The 19474-nt window shown below is 50.3% G+C and overlaps 1 protein-coding gene across 1 annotated transcript; it reads left to right on the plus strand.

The window, feature by feature from the left end:
* Positions 1–3319: 3319 nt before the first annotated feature.
* Positions 3320–12834, plus strand: SGTA (small glutamine rich tetratricopeptide repeat co-chaperone alpha). Its single transcript, XM_081845948.1, has 12 exons — positions 3320–3415; positions 6107–6236; positions 6922–7025; positions 7255–7339; positions 7715–7814; positions 8101–8205; positions 8406–8544; positions 8955–9017; positions 9277–9314; positions 9581–9670; positions 10592–10719; positions 11276–12834. Exons 2-11 carry the CDS (start codon positions 6137–6139, stop codon positions 10704–10706), a joined length of 939 nt encoding a protein of 312 aa, XP_081702074.1. The 5' UTR covers positions 3320–3415; positions 6107–6136; the 3' UTR covers positions 10707–10719; positions 11276–12834.
* The last annotated feature ends 6640 nt before the right edge of the window (positions 12835–19474 follow it).

Raw genomic sequence — 19474 nt, forward strand, 5'->3', positions numbered from 1 at the left:
AACGTGTTGAAAAATCAGAGAGAGGAGCTGAGGGACGTCTTTGAGGGGAGAGGAGGAAGGGTTCTTCTTGAGGAGGGGGGAGGAAAAAATGGGGGGAAATGAAGACGATATGTTTTGATAATTTGTTATGTTGAAAATTCTTTAAAATTATTTTAAAAAGAAAAGAAAGATTCCATCAACAGTGTCTCCAAAAAATTGTACACATCACTTGGGAAGTCAGGCAAACTAATACCAGTGTATTGGAAGAAGCAAAGATCACCGGTGTTGAAGCAATGATTCTTCAACATCAACTTCGTTGGACTGATCATGTTGTGCGGATGCCTGATGATTGTCTTCCAAAGCAAATACTCTATTCTGAACTTAAAGGGAAAGCGTAATGCTGGTGGTAAACAAAAGAGGTTTAAAGACTCTCTCAAGGCAAATAATGCAGTATAAGCATGGATGATTGAGAAACATCGGCCTGTGAGAGCTCCAATTGAAGAACAGCCTTGACCAAAGGTGTCATGGACTTTGAAGACACTAAACTCAGGACAAAAGGGAGAAACGTGTTAAGAGGAAGGCACGCTTGGCAAACCCTCACCGTGATCAACTCCCGCCCGGAAGCACTGGTGGATGAAGGGGGGGAGCGCACCGCCCCCGGCAGCACAATCCCAGCAGGATGCCATGGCGGCTGTCTCTCCCCCCCCCCACGCGCGCTGGGCACCCTGCCCCCGCAGGCACTGCCCCCGTTGAAACCATGTTTATGGAAGATAATCTTAGCTATGAGGGATCGTCAAAGAAGAAGAAGAGTAGCTGCGTACTGCCTCTCAAGGTTGTTGCACCTTGCAACAGTGGTTCCGCTCCTTCCTCCTGGGCCGTGTTCAGAAAGTGGTGGGGGGGGATGAGTGTTCAGACCCCTGGGCTGTCACTTGTGGGTGCCTCAGGGTTCCATCCTCTCCCCCATGCTTTTTAACATCTATATGAAGCCGCTGGGAGAGATCATCAGGAGGTTTGGGCTGGGTGTTCATCAGTATGCGGATGATACCCAGCTCTACCTCTCTTTTAAATCAGAACCAGTGAAGGTGGTGAAGGTCCTGTGTGAGTGTCTGGAGGCGGTTAGAGGATGGATGGCGGCTAACAGGTTGAGGTTGAATCCTGACAGAAGTACTGTTTTGGGGGGACCGGAGGTGGGCAGGTGTGGAGGACTCCCTGGTCCTGAATGGGGTAACTGTGCCCCTGAAGGACCAGGTGCACAGCCTGGGAGTCATTTTGGACTCACAGCTGTCCATGGAGGCTCAGGTCAATTCTGTGTCCAAGGCAGCTGTTTATCAGCTCCATCTGGTACGCAGGCTGAGACCCTAGCTGCCTGCAGACTGTCTTGCCAGAGTGGTGCATGCTCTAGTTATCTCCCGCTTGGACTACTGCAGTGCGCTCTACGTGGGGCTACCTTTGAAGGTGACCCGAAAACTACAACTAATCCAGAACACGGCAGGTAGACTGGTGACTGGGAGTGGCTGCCGAGACCATATAACACCGGTCCTGAGAGATCTGCATTGGCTCCCAGTACGTTTCTGAGCACAATTCAAAGTGATGGTGTTGTTACGGTAAAATCTGGGTGTGAGGCTGCTCTGCCACCCAGCTCGTCGGACTAAGTCCGCGAGTCCGTGCGGAGGAAAATGAGCTCAGCCGGAGACAGGAGCAAGCAGCAGAAGATCCAAGTTTATTGCGCAACAGGTTCAAGGCGAGATTGAACAGTGAGAAAGGGGTGACATAAACTTTTGAAACTTCCCTCCATGTCCCAGAATACAGTGCAAAATACATCCCAGTTACATCATGAATACATTAAGAAGAGGTTGGGTTACACAGATTACATCATGAATACATTAAGAAGAGGTTGGGTTACACGGATTAACATATGGAGGAGGGAAGGGGAATATGCAGAGTCGGAGATATGCGCAGATAAACACTTCCTAAGTACCGGTGATGAGAAGACAATGGTCCAAATATGTATAGTCTGCCACCTGGCATTGCCCGGAGGAAAGGCTTGGCAGAGTGATTTGACAGGATTAGGGTCTTGACACCTTGCTTGAGGGATTATGGAGGACAGGGGAGGTGTGATGGAGTCCTAGAGAAATTGAGCAAATTGGCACGTTGATTTTCTATGAATTTTATAGATTTTAGTCCCTTTTGACATTGACAATTGGAAATAAATTGATATATTGTAGCGGTGAAGAAGACATGCCCCCCCCTTCCGTATCAGTGTTGACCTTTAAAGCCCTAATCGGCCTCGGCCCAGTATACCTGAAGGAGCGTCTCCACCCCCATCGTTCTGCCCGGACGCTGAGATCCAGTGCCGAGGGCCTTCTGGTGGTTCCCTCATTGCGAGAAGCAAAGCTACAGGGAACCAGGCAGAGGGCCTTCTTGGTGGTGGCGCCTGCCCTGTGGAACGCCCTCCCAACAGATGTCAAAGCGATAAACAACTACCTGACATTCAGAAGACATCTTAAGGCAGCCCTGTTCAGGAAAGTTTTTAATGTGTGATTTTAGTGTATTTTAGTGATTTTAGTGTACAAATAATAAATTATTATTATTATTATCAGATGCCCACTTGGTAGCGCTTGCTGCTAGTCTTAGGCCAGCTGTAGGTTCGCAACACACTTATGACAACTACACTGGACAACATTGCAGGGCCCTTGTGTGCCAGTTTTTCAGATTCAGCCTGGTCTTCCGCAAACATTGGACAACGTAGCAAGTCTCTTGTAACTCACAGCTTGAGCTCCTTTTTACTGAGCTGCCCTGGGATGTTTTCTAAAAAATATAATAACCCTTAAAAACCACAAGACTGCAGTCCGAGGTGTGTCCAGTCTGAAGAAAGTGTTCAGCGGGACTTTGATACACTTTCCCAAACTTAACAGACTTGGGTCTCCAGCTGTTTTGGGACTACAACTCCCATCATCCCTAGCTAGCAAGACCCGTGTCACGCCCCAAAGAATCATGGGAACCCTAGTTCGCCCCTCACTGAGCTATAACTCCCAGTACCCTCTTCGGAGGAGGAGGAGAATTTCTTCACTGTGAACCCGAAAACGCCCTATGCAGACAAGGAGTTGTGTCACTCTAGCTGTTCTCATCTATGGAATGCAATGCGCTGGAGATGATAGAGTCAGTTACGTCACTCTCGCGCGCGCGCGTTCCTGAGCGCGGCGAGGGGCCTCTTTGCGCATGCGCTTTCATGAGCGCTTTGCCCGGCGGGACTGAGAGTTGGGCGTCGGCGACTGGCGGAAGCTGCTCCAGAGTGCAGGCGCAGTCCTTTCTCAGCCACGCCTGCGCAGTTGGACCGGGAGGCCGGAGAACAAGGGAAGGGGACCCATCCGCGCATGCGCACCCGGGGGAGGCGGACTCGCTGGCTCCTGCGCTGCTGGGGGGCGACGGAGGGCTGGTGAGTGGGGGGGGCGGGGTCCCGGGGAAGGGCCCCCTTTGTTCCCAGGAGGAGGGGCCGCCCTGAGGCTTGGGCGGGGGGGGTTGGTGGCCAGGGTGCTGTACCGGTTGGGTTTCTGCCTCGAAGCAAGTGGGGAGCTGCTGCCCCTCCTCCTCCGCCCTGGAGGCAGCTGGGTCCTTGAGAGGGGAAGGGGGGGGTCTCTCTCTCTGTGTCCGGGGCTGTACCTGTTGAGTTCCTCCTTCTCCCCGGAGAAAGAGTTGGGGCGCGGAGGGGGGCATCCTTTCCCCTTCCCCAGAACATAATGGAGGGGGGGCAGAACAGGCAGAAGTCCAGCAGGTGCAGCCCTTTTCCATGCCTGCATCTCCACATGGTACATGGGGGGGGGGGAGAAGGACGTGCCTGTTGGATGCATGCCTGTCCAGCCAACCCCCCTGTGAGAAACCACGAGGTCCCAGTTTTCACTGTTTCACTTTATGCTATGTTCCTTCCTTCAACAATCCCATTCAAAATCCCATGAGAGAGGGGGGCTGGGCTGCAAAGCCTGCCTTTCTGGGTGCCCATCCGAGAAGGTCGAGGTGTTGGAGGGACCCCTGTGCAGACCCCTTCCCTTGTGAGGAGGGTCTCTCTGGCTTCTGGGGAGCGGGGGCACCAGCATGGCTGGTTTTATTGATGCAGCACCACCCATGGACTGGAGGGGGTTTGGGGTGGGGGAGACGCTCCAGGGAAGACCCTCTCCCTAGGCTGGAGTGGGGAGCAGAAGGATAGATGATATGGCCTCAGCAATTCTGAGAAACAAACAAGCAAAAATCAGGGCAGTTTTGAAATCGGTGGTGAAATCAGTGCACTTTGGAATCCTTTTTAAAAAGTGTGGTGGTTTTGGAGTCAGTGGTTAAAATTAGTGCACTTCGAAATTGATTTCCGCAGAGTGGCTGGGGAAGCCCAGCCAGATGGGCATGCTAAAAAAAATGAATTATTATTATTGTTATTAAAAGCAGCATGGTTCTGGAATCGGTACTCAAAATCAGTGGGCTTTAAAATAAGTGCAGTTTTGGAATCAGTGGCTTAAAATCAGCTCAGTCTTTGCACCAGCGGTTAAAAATCAGCACTGTTTTGAAATCAGAGGTTGAAATCAGTGTGTTTTAGAGTGGTGCAGTCCCGAGTCTTGATCCAAAATGTCACCTGACGGGATCCAAGCCCAGAGGTACAACTTGCTCCTTGATTTGGGGAGCTGCTCTGCAGAATCTGGAGATGATTTCCAAAGAGGCATCCGAATGCAAACAGACAAGCCTTCCGTCAGTTCTACAGCGTGACCATATCTGCGAGAAAGGAAGCCGTAGAAGGAAATCCAATGATGTCCTGGTTTTTGTCAGCTTCAAGGAGAATATTTCAGGACCTTCTCTAAGTGACATTTGGCTTTCCCCATACAGTGGTACTTTGGGTTACAAACACTTCGGGTCACAAACTCCTCTAACCTGGAAGTAGTGCCTAGGGTTAAGAACATAATTCGTTCTGGAGGTCTGTTCTTAACCTGAAACTGTTCTTAACCTGAGGTACCACTTTAGCTAATGGGGCCTCCCACTGCTGCCACACAATCTCTGTTCTCATCCTGAAGCAAAGTTCTTAACCTGAGGTACTATTTCTGGGTTAGTGGAGTCTGTAACCTGAGGTACCACTGTATTTATTTACTTGCAGAAGTGCTCTGGCAAGCCAGTGAGGGTGTAATGGTGAGAATGTCGGACGGGGACCTGGGAGATCAGAGTTCGAATCCCCACTCTGTCATGAAGCTCGCTGGGTGACCTTGGAGTCAGTCACAACCTCTTCACCTCCTTCGCAGGGTCGTTGTAGGGATTAACGGAGGAGGGGGTGAACCATGGACTCCTTGGGATAGAAATGAGCTCTTTTGCTGGGGGGGGGTCGTTGCTTAGACTCAGACCTGCAGTGTGTTGGGGGGGGGGAACCATGGCTATTCCCAATTTATTTATTTGTTTACATCAATGTTAGAAACCCAGGTATATACATTATTTGCCAAAAGGCACTTTAAACCTTGGTTGCGATCACCACAGCAGAATGTCCAGGTGCCTTTTTATGGTGGGGTTATTATTATTATTATTATTATCATCATCATCATCATCATCATCATCATTCGTTTCATTTCCATTCTGCTTTATATTTTAAAGACACAATCTGAAAGCGATTTACAACACTTGAAAACATCAAATAAAACACTCCAGAATAAAACAAATCCAGGCTTCCGGGAAAGTATTTCAGACCCTTCTCTAAGTGACATTTTATTTTCCCCATATTTACTTACCTACTTAATTTATAGAGCTGCCCCATAGCTGAAGAACTCTCGGAAGGCAGTGGGGTGTAGTGGTTAGAGAGTCGGATGAGGACCTGGGAGATGAGGGTTCAAATCCCCGCTCTGTCATGAAGCTCGCTGGGTGACCTTGGAGTCAGTCACAACCTCTTCGCCTCCTTCGCAGGGTCGCTGTAGGGATTAACGGAGGAGGGGGGTGAACCATGGACTCCTTGGGATAGAAATGAGCTCTTCTGCTGAACCGCTTAGGGGCCAACCAGATGGAGATGCCCATCTCCAACCTGGTGCCCAGAGATCTCCCTGTGGCCCCAGTTGGACCTGGCAGATTTTGAATGCTGACCGTTAACCCTTTGGGTGCTGCTGTTCTTTTCCAGCCACCAAGAGGAGTTCCCTGGAGCCCCAGCATGGCCGAGAAGAGGCGCCTGGCTTTCTCCATCATCCAGTTCCTTCAGGACCAGCTGCATCATGGCGGACTCTCACCCGATGCCCAGGAGAGCCTGGAAGGTGGGGGGGGGGGCGGAAGACGGGCAAATGGGAGCTGGAAAAAGCTCAGTTTGATTCTATGTTTTCCTGTTTAGGCCTCGGGGGCCCCTTTGGCCCAACCTTCTCGCCCAACATTTGACTCTTAAAAATAATAATAATAATTTATATCCTGCCTTTTGCCACGACAGGACACAAGGCAGCTTGCAGATAAAACAAACTGCTAAAAACAAAGGAAAACAACAACAACAGATTTATTATTTATATGCCACCCATCTGACTCGTTTTCCCCAGCCACCCTGGGCAGCTTCCAACAAATTAACAAATTAAAAAGTGATCAAACATCGTTGAAATTGAAACTACATCTATGTAGCTGTCGATCGATCAATCTAATCCATTCAAACACACAACGCGGCACCGCTGCTTCTTTAAAAGTGGACTGTTTTGCAGGGCGGGATGCAAATGTGATTAATAATAACCATCATCATAATTTTATTATTTATACCCTGCCCATCTGGCTTGGTTGCCCCATCCAGGCTTGTCTTTGCTGAGTGGGCACAGGTGTTTGAGATTGGAAGCTGAGTGTCTCTGCCACCCTGGGACCTTCTGCATGCCAGAAACGTGTCCTGCCACCAACCCCCCCCCCATCTCCCTGTGGAGCCGTAAATGAGGGGAGCAGGGTTAATGGGGCCCTTTGTCTCTCCTGCAGTCGCCATCCAGTGCCTCGAGACAGCGTTTGGTGTCTCCACGGACGACCGCAGCCTCACCTTGTCCCAGACCCTGCCGGAGATTTTCGAAGCTGCTGCAGCAAAGGTAGGTGTTTGTGGGAGCAAGGAGGTGTCTTTGCAGGCGGTGTTGCTGGCAGAGTGGGGGGAGACTGGGTGGGGGGAGCAGGTAGTCTGTAGTGGCAGCATGACTGGGTTGGATTGGATGAGCGCTGGGGGACCCTCCTGGTGATCCTGCCTGCCCCAAGAAGGGTCCTTTGGGCAGGCACCTCCTGAGCTCTGACTTTCTTCTCTCTTTCTGCTCTGGTGCGCCTCAGGAGCCACAGCCAAGCCCACCCCCCTCAGAGCCGGTCACCCCCTCAGAAGAAGAGGCCGCAGAGGCTGAAAGGCTGAAGGCCGAAGGTGAGACCCTCCCTCCGGGCATTCCGTGCCAGCTCCAGCCGGGCTGCCGCACAGTGAGGGGGCCAGACGCGTCTCCATGGGGAGGGAGCCCCGCAGCTGAGGGCCTGCCAGGGATCATCACCCTCATCCTCAGTGCTTTTTTCCAGGCGGTTCTCAAGGATCTGCAGTACCACACCTCTTTCTTTTGGTTAAAAAGTGTGGCACTTACTGAAACTACTTCATCGCGAGCTCCAGCACCTCTTTTTCTAGGAAAAAAAAGCATCGATAGTGGTGCTCTGGATGCTTTAGCAGAGATTCCTGCCTTGCAGGGGGTTGGGCTGGATGACCCTCGGGGTCCCTTCCAACTCTAGGATTTCCTTGTTCCCTTCTCAATAGGAAATGAGCAGATGAAGGCGGAAAACTTTGAAAGTGCCGTCTCCTTCTATGGGAAAGCCATTGAGTTGAATCCGTCCAATGCAGTTTACTATTGCAATCGGTGAGCTGGTGGGGGATGGGCAGATCTTTCTCTCTTTCTCCACTTTTGTGTGGGTGGGTGTGTAATGTTCTCTGTATGTTTGTTTCTCTCTATATTCCCCCTTCCTGTCAGCCTGGAGGGCTCCATTGCTTAGAGTGTGGTGCTGAGAATGCCAGGGTTGCGGGTTCGATTTCCGCATGGGACAGCAGGGAGTTGGGCTAGATGGCCCTCAGGGTCCCCACCAACGCCATGGTTCTAGGGTGCCATTTGTGTGAGCGCTGAGCATCTTTCTTTCTCTCCTCCGCAGGGCTGCCGCTTACAGCAAGCTGGGGAACTACACCGGGGCCGTCCGGGACTGCGAGCGAGCCATCTACATCGACCCCAAATACAGCAAGGCCTATGGCAGGATGGGGTGAGCATCTTGGGGGGCGGAAGGTGGGGCAGGAGAGGTAATTCCCCCTCCCCACTGGCCCCTCCAGCCTAAGTGGGGGACCCAGGATGTGGCCTGTAAGGGAGAAGCCAGGGAATGGCTTTTGGACCTCAGGGTGCTCCTTCTCGGTCAGGCAACCTTCTCTCTCTCTCTCTCTCTCTCTCTCTGCCTCCTGCTCCCAGCTTAGCCCTGTCGAGCCTGAACAAACTCTCGGATGCCGTTGTCTACTACAGAAAAGCTCTGGAGCTTGACCCAGATAACGAGACGTACAAGTCCAACCTCAAAGTCACAGAGCAGAAAATGAAGGAGGCTCCAAGCCCGGTGAGAAGGAGAGGCTGCAGTGGTGCAGTGGTTAGAGCACCTGGACAGGACCCACGAGGGAATGGTGTTCACCCCCCCATCCTCTTCCATAGAGCCTCCAGGTGACCTAGGGGGCCAGCCGCTGCCTCTCTTGGTCTGGCCTCCCTTGCAGGGTGGCTGTGAGGATTAAACGGGAAGAGATCAAGGTGTAAATCACCACCTCTCAGACTCACCTGCCTTGCAGGGTCATGGCAAGTATGTCAACGGAGGGGGAGAACTTTGCACACCACCTTCAGCTCCTAGGAGGAAACAGTGGTGTGTAAATCCTCCTTTTGCTCTTACACTGAGCAAAAGGTTCCTGCTTTGCGGGGGGCTGGACTAGATGATCCTTGGCAGTCCCTTCTGACTCTACAGTTCTGTTTGCCTTTCAGACAGGAGGTGCTGGAGGCTTCGACTTAGCCGGCTTGCTCAACAACCCCGGGTTCATGAGCATGGTGAGTCTAGCCCTGCTTCCTGAGCTGGTGTTTTGATTTATTGGAGGAATAAGGATCTTGTTGTTGTTGTTGTTGTTGTTGTTGTTAAAATTTGTATGCTGCCCTGTAACTATAGATCTCAGGGCACTTCAAAACATAAAACTGCAATAGAAAAAAAGACAGAATTCATAATAAAAATTTAATAGTAAAAAGAAGACTCCCCAACCACTCTCTCTTTCTCTCCCCTTCACTTTTCTCCTTTAAAAAAAAATTTAAACAGGCATCAAACCTGATGAACAATCCGCAGGTACAGCAATTGTAAGTATGGGAAACACCTGATTTTTAGGGAAGGGGTGGGGGGTCTTTTTTTAAAGCTTCTTCTGACACCCCCGAATGGCAGGGTCCCTGCAGATTTCAGAATTGCTGGAAGGAGAGCCAACTTGCCATTCAGAAGAGTCTCCGAGGATTGCTGCGCTCCCTGCCTTGCCGAGGGTTGAGCTGGATGACCTTTGGGGGAACCCTTCCGACTCTCGCAACCTGTGACAATGACCTCTTTTCTTTTCTCCTGCCCTCTTTCCTGGAAGGATGTCTGGGATGATCTCGGGTGGCACCAACCCCATGGCAGCGCCAGGAGCGGGCGCGTCCCCCAATGACCTCGCTAGCCTTATCCAAGCGTGAGTAGAAAGGCCTGGGGGGGGGTCTCTCCCCTCCCGGCTCTGAGCAACAGCACCTGGCCAGCAGCCTTGCATCTGCCTCCCTGCTTTTCCTCTCAAGGATCTCCAGCTGGTTCTCCCTCCCTCCTCATTTAATCCCCCTCACAGCAACCCTGCGAGGTTGGCTAGGCTGAGAGGTAGCGGCTGGCCCCCGAGTCCAAGTGGGCGGGATCTGAACCCTGGTCTCTCCCAGGTCCCAGTCCCACGCCCAAACTTTTTTCTCCGGGCCGCATTTGCAGAACAAAAACTTGCTTGCACCAACCAGTCTTTTTTATTGGTAAGATATGCATTGGGGAAAATAGTGAAGATAGTCTTAATTTTGAAAAGATATCCATCCATATTCTGCAAATGAAAACATGATTTTGGTAGTTCCCTGGACTGAAATCTTTGAATGGGAAATGCTTTGAGATCTTATGATGAAGGGTAGTATATAAGTCAATAAAATAAAATAAAAAATGTTTCTTGGGTTGCCCCTGAACCTTCCTGCCACAATCTTGGAGAACTGCTGCTCCTTTCTCCCCTTTTATTTTTAAATCTATTTTTATCAGATGAACCTGCAATAATTTGACCACAAATACGTGCTTCCCATTCAAATATTTTGGCAGGTGGTGTCCCCGAATTCAAGCCACAATATTGCAGAGTCTCTGCCCGCATTTCTGGTATGAACTCTTTACCCTTCAGTAGGGAATTCAAGTTGCGCAGAGTCTCCTGGCTATGGATTTATTGATGTTATTAAATCTTTTGAAGACCCTGGGACAGGTGGCCGGCTATGAATTTATTAAATTGAACAGATTGCCTGGATATTCCGGCGCATTTTGCAGTGGGAAAATGCCCGGCATCCTGACCAGGGGCCCTCCCTGACGTGCCTCTCTCCCTCTGCAGGGGTCAGCAATTTGCGCAGCAGATGCAGCAGCAGAACCCGGAACTCATTGAGCAGTTGCGCAGCCAGATCCGCAGCCGGACGCCCAGCGCCAGCAACGAGGAGCAGCAGGAATGAGGCAGGTCGGAAGGTGTGTGCCGGGGACCTTGTGCGGGGCTCCGGGGAGGGGGGGGGCTGACGTGCTAGCTGTCGCAGGGTGAGATGGTCTCTGGTGTTCCCGGAAAATGATCAGACGCAGGAGCAGACAGCCTGATGTGGCAGCAGCCGCTGGGCTTCTTGTGGAGACTCCAGCTCCAGAGGCAGTCTACCTGGGCTCCTAGGTCCTATGGAGCGTTTGCCCAGTGTGGGGACAGGAAGCTGGGCTGGATGCGCCCCCTTGCACCTGATGCGGCACCCAGGTTCTTACTGTGGAGCCTCCAGGTGCAGGGGCAGTCTATTCAGACTCCTGCAAGGACAGGAAGCCTGGCCAGATGAACCCCTTTTGGCCTGATCCAAAGGCTGGAAAGCCTGGCCACTCCAAGGACAGGAAGCTGGGCTGGATGGATCCCCTTGGGGCCTGAACCAACAGCCCAGGCTCCGTTCCTGTACATGTGGAGCCTCCAGCTCCAGAGGCAGTCTATCCGGATTCTTCGGTTCTATGGGGCATGTCCCTTTTTAAAGAAGAAAACCACCTGCTTTCCTTCCAGGGGTGCCCTTTGTCGGAAGATGACCTCCTTCCTTGGCTGGACAGGAAAGAAGATTTGAAACTGGAAAAGCCATGTTTGTGTTGCTGTTTCTCCTGCTCATGGAGTGTGGGGGGGGGGAGCAGGAATGGGGGGGTTGGGGGGGACCCCCGAACCTGCATGTTAGAGAGGCAGCCCCTCTCACCCCAGTAGTCTCCCCTTCCTCCTCCTGCTCCTCCTCTTCTTCCTCCTGCCCCCCCCCTGAGACCCCCGGGAAGATCCACGACTGGTTTTGCAGTTTTTAAATCCCATTTTCTCCCGGGGAGATGCTACGTTTCCAGGGAAGAAGCTTCACTCCAGAACCACAGCCTTCTCTGGGGGCCGGGGGGGGGGCAGCAAACCCTCTCTCTTTCTTTATTTTTGCAAAAAAAACACCAACCCCCCCAAAAATGGATTTCTGTGTCCACCTCCCTGGGTTGTTGTCTCTGTTTCTTTCTCCCTTTGCCAGGCTCTTCTCTGGTGCCTTCGTCTGGGATCTCTAGCGCAGAGCAAAAACCGGGGGGGGGGGGGAGGAGGGATTTTTTCATGGGATCATGTGTGTTTTGCAGGGTGGGGGGGCCATAACTTTGGGAAATTGCAGCTAAGGTGAAAAATAGGATATCCTTTGTTTCCTCTTTTTCTTAAAAGATCATGGCGATATGCCTCTTTGTGGAGGGAGCACAGGTTAGCAACGTCTCGCCCCCCTTTTGGCTTCCAGAAGGTTTTTAATTCAAATATTGGGAGGGGGGATTTGGGGGGATTCTTGCATGTTTGTGAGCTTAGCAAAAGGAAATTTGTCTTGGGGGGGCTGAGTTGGCTTTAGTGTAGGAAGGGTGTGTGAATGCCCCCGGGGCGTCGCCCTTGAGCACCCCCACCTGCCCCACGGAGGGTCGCCATGAATCCGGTGCCAAGAAACTTGCTTTGCAAGGGGGGGGGATTGCCCTCGATATTTTACAAGGTCTCTGGGATAGATGGACAGACAAGCTTCCTGCCTCCCACCCCCAATTCGAATAGATGCGCACCCCCAAGCTGCATTTCTAGAAACAGGGTCTGATTTCTAAAGATGAGTGGCTCAGCGGAAAAGAGGACCCTCTCTTCCTCTCCCCGCTGCAAGGCAGGTCAGGGCTTCCTCTTACAGTTGGGGGTCTCTAGCGACACCCCCAACCCCACTTTTCTGCTCCTGGTTTGCCCAGCCTGCAACCCGCCTTCCGCAGACCCTCTTCAGGATTAGGGGTGGGGGCAAATGGGCACTCAGAAACTTGCCGTTCTATCCCACCTCCTTGGTACCCCACATCTGGAAAAGGGGGTGCTCAAAAAAGGGGGCATTGACAATTTTTGAGATGCCTTGTTGGGAATAAATGATTCCTGGGGGGTTAAAAGGGGGAAAGGGGTTCGGAGACCTCCCCCCCGCCACCCCCTAAGAGCTTTTCTTTGGATTCCTTCAAAATGTTTTTTTTAAAAAATTACTATTATTATTAAAGAAATTGGCACTGTTTCCGTTTTCCTTTTTTTAACGTAGAAAATAAAATTGTTTGGACACTGTTGCTTGCTGTTGTCCCCCTCTCGATTAGCCCCCGTCTAACCTAAAACAGGGAATTATTATTAATAATAATAATGATAATTAATTACAGTGGTACCTCGGGTTAAGTACTTAATTCGTTCCGGAGGTCCGTACTTAACCTGAAACTGTTCTTGTTGCGTTCGCAAAGTAAAGGAAGGATTGAACCCTGATTAATTAGAATACACACAGAGGCTTGAACCAGCAAGACTCTGGGAAGGGTGCGTATAATCGTGTCTCTCTGTGCTTGTCCGTCAGATCCCGGCAGCCCCTGGCCCAGGCCGTTTTATTCACAAAAGAACTTTTTACAGAGTGTTCGTAAGAACCAATCAGATTTCCTCTGAGCATTTAAACAAACCCACCTGGGGGAAAAGGTGCCTAAAGAAGCCGGGGTGGTTATCTAAAGAACTTTTAACTGAGTTAAGATTAAAAAAGGATGTGTACAAAAAATGGAAAAGGGGGGAAACCACCAAAGAGGAATTCAAACAAATAGCCAGCACGTGTAGACACAAAGTCAGAAAAGCTAAAGCACAGAATGAACTCAGGCTTGCTAGAGAGGTTAAAAGCAACAAAAAAGGCTTTTATGGGTATGTTCATAGCAAAAGGAAGAACAAAGAAACCGTGGGGTCACTCAGAGGAGAAGATGGTGAAATGCAAACGGGACACAGAAAGGGCTGAACTCCTCAATGCCTTCTTTGCCTCAGTCTTCTCCGATAAAGAAAACAATGCCCGACCTGAAGAATTTGGAGCAAATGATTCAGCAGAGGAAACACAGCCCAGAATAACTAAGGAGATAGTACAAGAATACTTGGCTAGTTTAGATGTATTCAAGTCTCCAGGGCCAGATGAACTGCATCCAAGAGTATTAAAAGAACTGGCAGATGTGATCTCAGAACCACTGGCAGTCATCTTCGAGAATTCCTGGAGAACAGGCGAAGTCCCGGCAGACTGGAGGAGGGCAAATTTGCAGATGACACCTGTCAGGGACGCAGCGGGAGCGCAGGGAGGGGAGGAGATGGAGAGCGAGGGGGAGCAATCCGAGGGCAGTGTAGGAGAAGATGACAGTAGCCCGAGAGATTCCATGAGCCTCTCCAGCGAATCGGAGGATTCACAGAAGGAAGCGCCGGTGGCTAGGGCAAGGGGGGCCCCAAGGGGGACACCCCAGAAGCAAGGGGCCAGCGGGGACTCCCAGAGCAGCAGTTGGAAATCAGGACCAGCTTCCCCACCAGAGCGTAGTGGGGGGGAGGAGTCCCAGGTATCGGGGCCAGCGTACTCACCGCCAGCAAGAGAAGATGAGTCAGGATTGACCACGCCTCCATTGGAGAGCGAGGGAACGGTCAAGAGGAAGGTTGCCGGCTGGGCGCGCGCGCCAAGTTCAAATGTACAGGCGAGCGGCACAGCAGGTAGCCCGGATAGGGAACCAGGTCCTAAAGCCCGCTGGAAGGAGGGGCAAGAATCAGGGGGGTCAGCGTCATAAGAGTCCAGAAAAGGTGAAACCCCAGCGGGCAGGAGGGCCCAGAGGAGGAAGGAGCTAAGGAAGAGGTGGAGCAAAGCTAGAGTCTTAAACTGGTGTGGAAGGGGAGGAGACTCGGACAGAGCTTCGCCGGTCTAGGGTTTAAGACGTAGAGCTGCGCGCTACGGCTTTGAAATGGAAACTGAACTTCAATAAAGACTTTTGTACATAACCACAGCCGGGCGTTGGTCCTCTGTGAGCTGGGACCTAAGGGCGGCTCTGACAACACCAAACTGGGAGGGGTGGCTAACACCCCAGAGGACAGGATCACACTTCAAAACGACCTTGACAGATTAGAGAACTGGGCCAAAACAAACAAGATGAATTTTAATAGGGAGAAATGTAAAGTATTGCACTTGGGCAAAAAAAATGAGAGGCACAAATACAAGATGGGTGACACCTGGCTTGAGAGCAGTACATGTGAAAAGGATCTAGGAGTCTTGGTTGACCACAAACTTGACATGAGCCAACAGTGTGACGCGGCAGCTAAAAAAGCCAATGCAATTCTGGGCTGCATCAATAGGAGTATTGCATCTAGATCAAGGGAAGTAATAGTGCCACTGTATTCTGCTCTGGTCAGACCTCACCTGGAGTACTGTGTCCAGTTCTGGGCACCACAGTTCAAGAAGGACACTGACAAACTGGAACGGGTCCAGAGGAGGGCAACCAAAATGGTCAAAGGCCTGGAAACGATGCCTTATGAAGAACGGCTAAGGGAGCTGGGCATGTTTAGCCTGGAGAAGAGGAGGTTAAGGGGTGATATGATAGCCATGTTCAAATATATAAAAGGATGTCACATAGAGGAGGGAAAAAGGTTGTTTTCTGCTGCTCCAGAGAAGCGGACACGGAGCAATGGTTCCAAACTACAAGAAAGAAGATTCCACCTAAACATTAGGAAGAACTTCCTGACAGTAAGAGCTGTTTGACAGTGGAATTTGCTGCCAAGGAGTGTGGTGGAGTCTCCTTCTTTGGAGGTCTTTAAGCAGAGGCTTGACAACCATATGTCAGGAGTGCTCTGATGGTGTTTCCTGCTTCGCAGGGGGTTGGACTCGATGGCCCTTGTGGTCTCTTCCAACTCTATGATTCTATGAAAAGTTAGATCAAAAGAAATTCTTTTAACTACAAAGACTACTACTCTGAGCATGCATACATAATCTGAGAGTAAATAAAAGAGGACTAGAGAAACTCGGAGATCACAAACAGGAGTAAACAAGAGAGGATGGAAGGATGGCAAGGAGATAGGCATCTTTATCACCTTCCTGTGAAACTATTTCCAGGCCCTAAGATTAACATCCTGCATCAAAGAAACTTGCCCACTATTTTTATGGCCCAGGATGCCTGCCTGGCGAAGCAACTGCTGTGTACTGCTGTGTACGTGACATGTGAGGAGAGAAAAATGGGCAGTAGAGTCAAAAGGGCATGAATGTAGAATCTTATGGGATTTAATCAGAAATTATCGTCAATATATCAAACCCAGTCAACACAATGCTTTCATCGTGGACACGATGGCTTGATGTATATTTTATAATTCTTCATGGTAATCCCATCTGATCCCTACATCTCACCCTTATTTATTTATTATTTATGTATGTACAGGAATACTTAGGAGAGGCATTGTGTCCTCATAATCTGCCTGCATGTGTTTCTGTATCACATAAAGATCTCTAGCAGACATTCCTGAAGTGAGCATAGTTCATGTATGTGTTCTTATATCACAGAAAGATGTCTAGCAGACATTCCTAAAGAGAGCATAATAACCTTTGCCTATTCTTTTCTAAAACTGAGCAACTAGGCTGGAACCGATGTCAGTCTGTTGAGGCAGCATTGAGCATCAGATAAATTTGCGGGAATGTAGTTATAACTTCTTTAATTACACATGAAAAACCAGCCATCTGGTAAACGCATGTGAGCATAATTCTGCTGAACACGTGAACAATTCCAAGTTGGCCTTCCTGTGTCCAGACAGTGAGTTGCCCCAGCTGCACTGGGCAGCTCCCAATGAAATATTAAAAGCACAACTTGGTACAGGGGACAGTGTGGGGGGAGGTTGCAGAGAAAAGTCACAAGGAAAAGAATGAGCAGCAACTGACAGCTGCAGAGTTGGGCGGGAACCCCAGAGGTCCTCCAGCCCAGCCCTCTGCAAGTTGCAGGAGGCGAGTCAGCATACATGAAAAGGAGCAAGCCACGTTTCCTTCTGGGAGGAAGGATCGTCCTTTTCTTAGCCACAGAAAAGTTGGACTAGGTGGTTCTTGGAATCCCTTCTGACACGGCTCTTTTTAAAAATCCAGCGAACAGAGCCAGAGGCGGCTCCACCTCGCTCCGCATCCTGGTTTCAACTGGGAACAGCCCAGTTTGGAGAGAGGGCAGGAAGGAGCTGCTGCTTCAAGATAGACTGTCCCTAAACTAGGAGCTCTTAACTGACCATTCTGTAGAGCTGGAAGGGACCCCAGGGTCATCTAGTCCAAACCCAGGCCACCTCCCAATCAATGCTTCTTTCTCCCCAACTTGTCTGATGCTGCCTGCTCTGACTGGCAGTGGCCCCCTGGGCACTCTCTTCCCTTGCCCTTCATGGGGAAGCTGCAGATGGAAAAGAAAGGTGCCAGTCCTCATGGGGGTTTTGTTTGGCAGTGATGTCTTGGGGTGGGGATTAAGCAGGGATCGGAGGAGAACCTTGCCCCTTCCCAGCCCCATTTGGGGAAGCTGCCAGGACACAACCCGTTTTGCAAGCAGGGTATGTGCATTAGGGTTATAACTTTTTTTACTCCTGTAAAAAAAAAACCTGTATCAGAACTTTTCTCTGAAAGGCACTGAAAAAGGGACCCCAAAAGGAACAGTTGGAATCACTGTACTATGTAACATTACTACTCCATGAAAATCATTTCAAGAACTTGTCAGAAATGTTGAAACCTTGCAAAAAAGCCTTGCGGGTTTGGGAGAATCCCTGGAAGCAGGAAGAAGAAGAGTTTGGATTTGATATCCCGCTTTATCACTTCCCGAAGGAGTCTCAAAGCGGCTAACATTCTCCTTTCCCTTCCTGCCCCACAACAAGCACTCTGTGAGGTGAGTGGGGCTGAGACTTCAGAGAAGTGAGACTGGCCCAAGGTCACCCAGCAGCTGCAGGTGGAGGAGCGGAGACGCGAACCCAGTTCCCCAGATTAGGAGTCCACCACTCTTAACCACTACACCACACTGGCTCTCAGGAGCCATCCGTCCTCCAGATCCCGAGAAGGGGTCGGTGTGCAGAAGGCGCAAGAAAAGTGGTGTGGGAACATTTTGCTTCCTGCAGCAGAAACAAAGACCAGCTGCAACTTCGCTTGATTGTAAGCAGTAAAGTGGGTTGTGCAACGTACAAAATGTTGTACGTACTAGTATTAGAAAATCTGAAATCTCTGTTTTTTCCTGTATGCATGCTATGCATATGACATAATACATTATGCAGTTCCCTAGGCAAAAATCGCATTATTGCTTTTGGGGTGACCCTTTTCCAAAATATTTGGAAATGACCATTCATTCCTTTGCTTTAGGCAAACTTTTCTCTAACCTGGCTCCAGGAATAGGAGGTTGTAGAAAAGCTATAAGCTTTGTGCAGATCCTGCTGAACTGCATCCCTGCCCCCCTAACACAGAGTGCTGTTTGGGACAGAGTGAGGCCCTTGAGCCATCCAGCTCGGTGTCGTCAGCACTGGCCGGCAGCAGCAGTGGCTCTCCAGGGCGTCAGGCAAAGGGGATTTGTAGCCCTGCCAGGAGATGCTGCCTGGGATTGAACCAGGAACCTTCTGGATGCCAAGCAGGTGCACTGCCATGGAGCACCAACCTGTCCACTTCTGTGTGTGTGTGTGTGATTTTAAATGCATTTTACACATCTTAATACATCCGTTATACAATTGTCATTGTTTATCTTACACTCTTTAGCTTCCACACACATCCCTCAGGGGTGGGTGGGTTCTAACTTAGTCCTTGTTTAGCTGCATCTCCTTAATTACCATCCCTCTTCTGCTTATTTTTAACTGCTGCTCCTATACTATATCTAACCCCACTTGGAAGCTTATCTGATCGTTATATTTCTTTAAATATTTGCCAAGTATTCCCACTCCTCTTTTATATCTGACTCATCTTGATTTCCTATCTGTTCAAATTATTCCGAGGTAGACTGCCTATTGTCACTGCAGATGGTGACAGCAGTCATGAAATTAAAGGACGCCTGCTCCTTGGGAGAAAGGCGATGACAAACCTAGACAGCATCTTAAAAAGCAGAGACATCACCTTGCCAACAAAGGTCCGTATAGTTAAAGCCATGGTTTCCCAGTAGTGATGTATGGAAGTGAGAGCTGGACCATAAAGAACGCTGATTGCTGAAGAATGGATGCTTTTGAATTCTGGTGCTGGAGGAGACTCTTGAGAGTCCCATGGACTGCAAGAAGATCCAACCTCTCCATTCTGAAGGAAATCAGCCCTGAGTGCTCACTGGAAGGACAGATCGTGAAGCTGAGGCTCCAAGACTTTGGCCACCTCATGAGAAGAGAAGACTCCCTGGAGAAGACCCTGATGTTGGGAAAGATGGAGGGCACAAGGAGAAGGGGACGACAGAGAACGAGACGGTTGGATAGTGTTCTCGAAGCCACCAGCATGAGCCTGACCAAACTGCGGGAGGCAGTGGAAGACAGGAGGGCCTGGCATGCTCTGGTCCAGGGGGGCACGAAGAGACGGACACGACTAAACGACTAAACAACAACAGACTGCCTATTGACCTGGAGGTTTTATTTATCTCATGGCTCCTGGTCAGAACAGACTATAAATTAATATAAAACATATATATTCAAACAAGCAAATAGATATTCCTAGGAATCTTAGTGTAGCAGGAAGCCCCCCCCCCTTCATTGTAAAGTATTGCACAAGCACCGCACGCCCCCCTCCCGCCTTCCCCGACCCCGGAGGGGCATCCCCTCAAAGCCTTCCGTAAATAAGGAAGCGCTAATTTGACAGCTCTCCGTATGGAACCCTTTTTCTCGTGAGTTGACCGTAAAACCCTTCTTCGCTGTATTCCGTTCATGGGTAGACCACTTTCCTGAACCCGAAGTCAATCGGCCGCCGCTTCAGCCAATCAGCGTTGGCTT

This window comes from Podarcis erhardii (assembly GCF_964252035.2).
Source record: "Podarcis erhardii genome assembly, chromosome: 18".
Classification (NCBI taxonomy): Eukaryota; Metazoa; Chordata; class Lepidosauria; order Squamata; family Lacertidae; genus Podarcis; species Podarcis erhardii.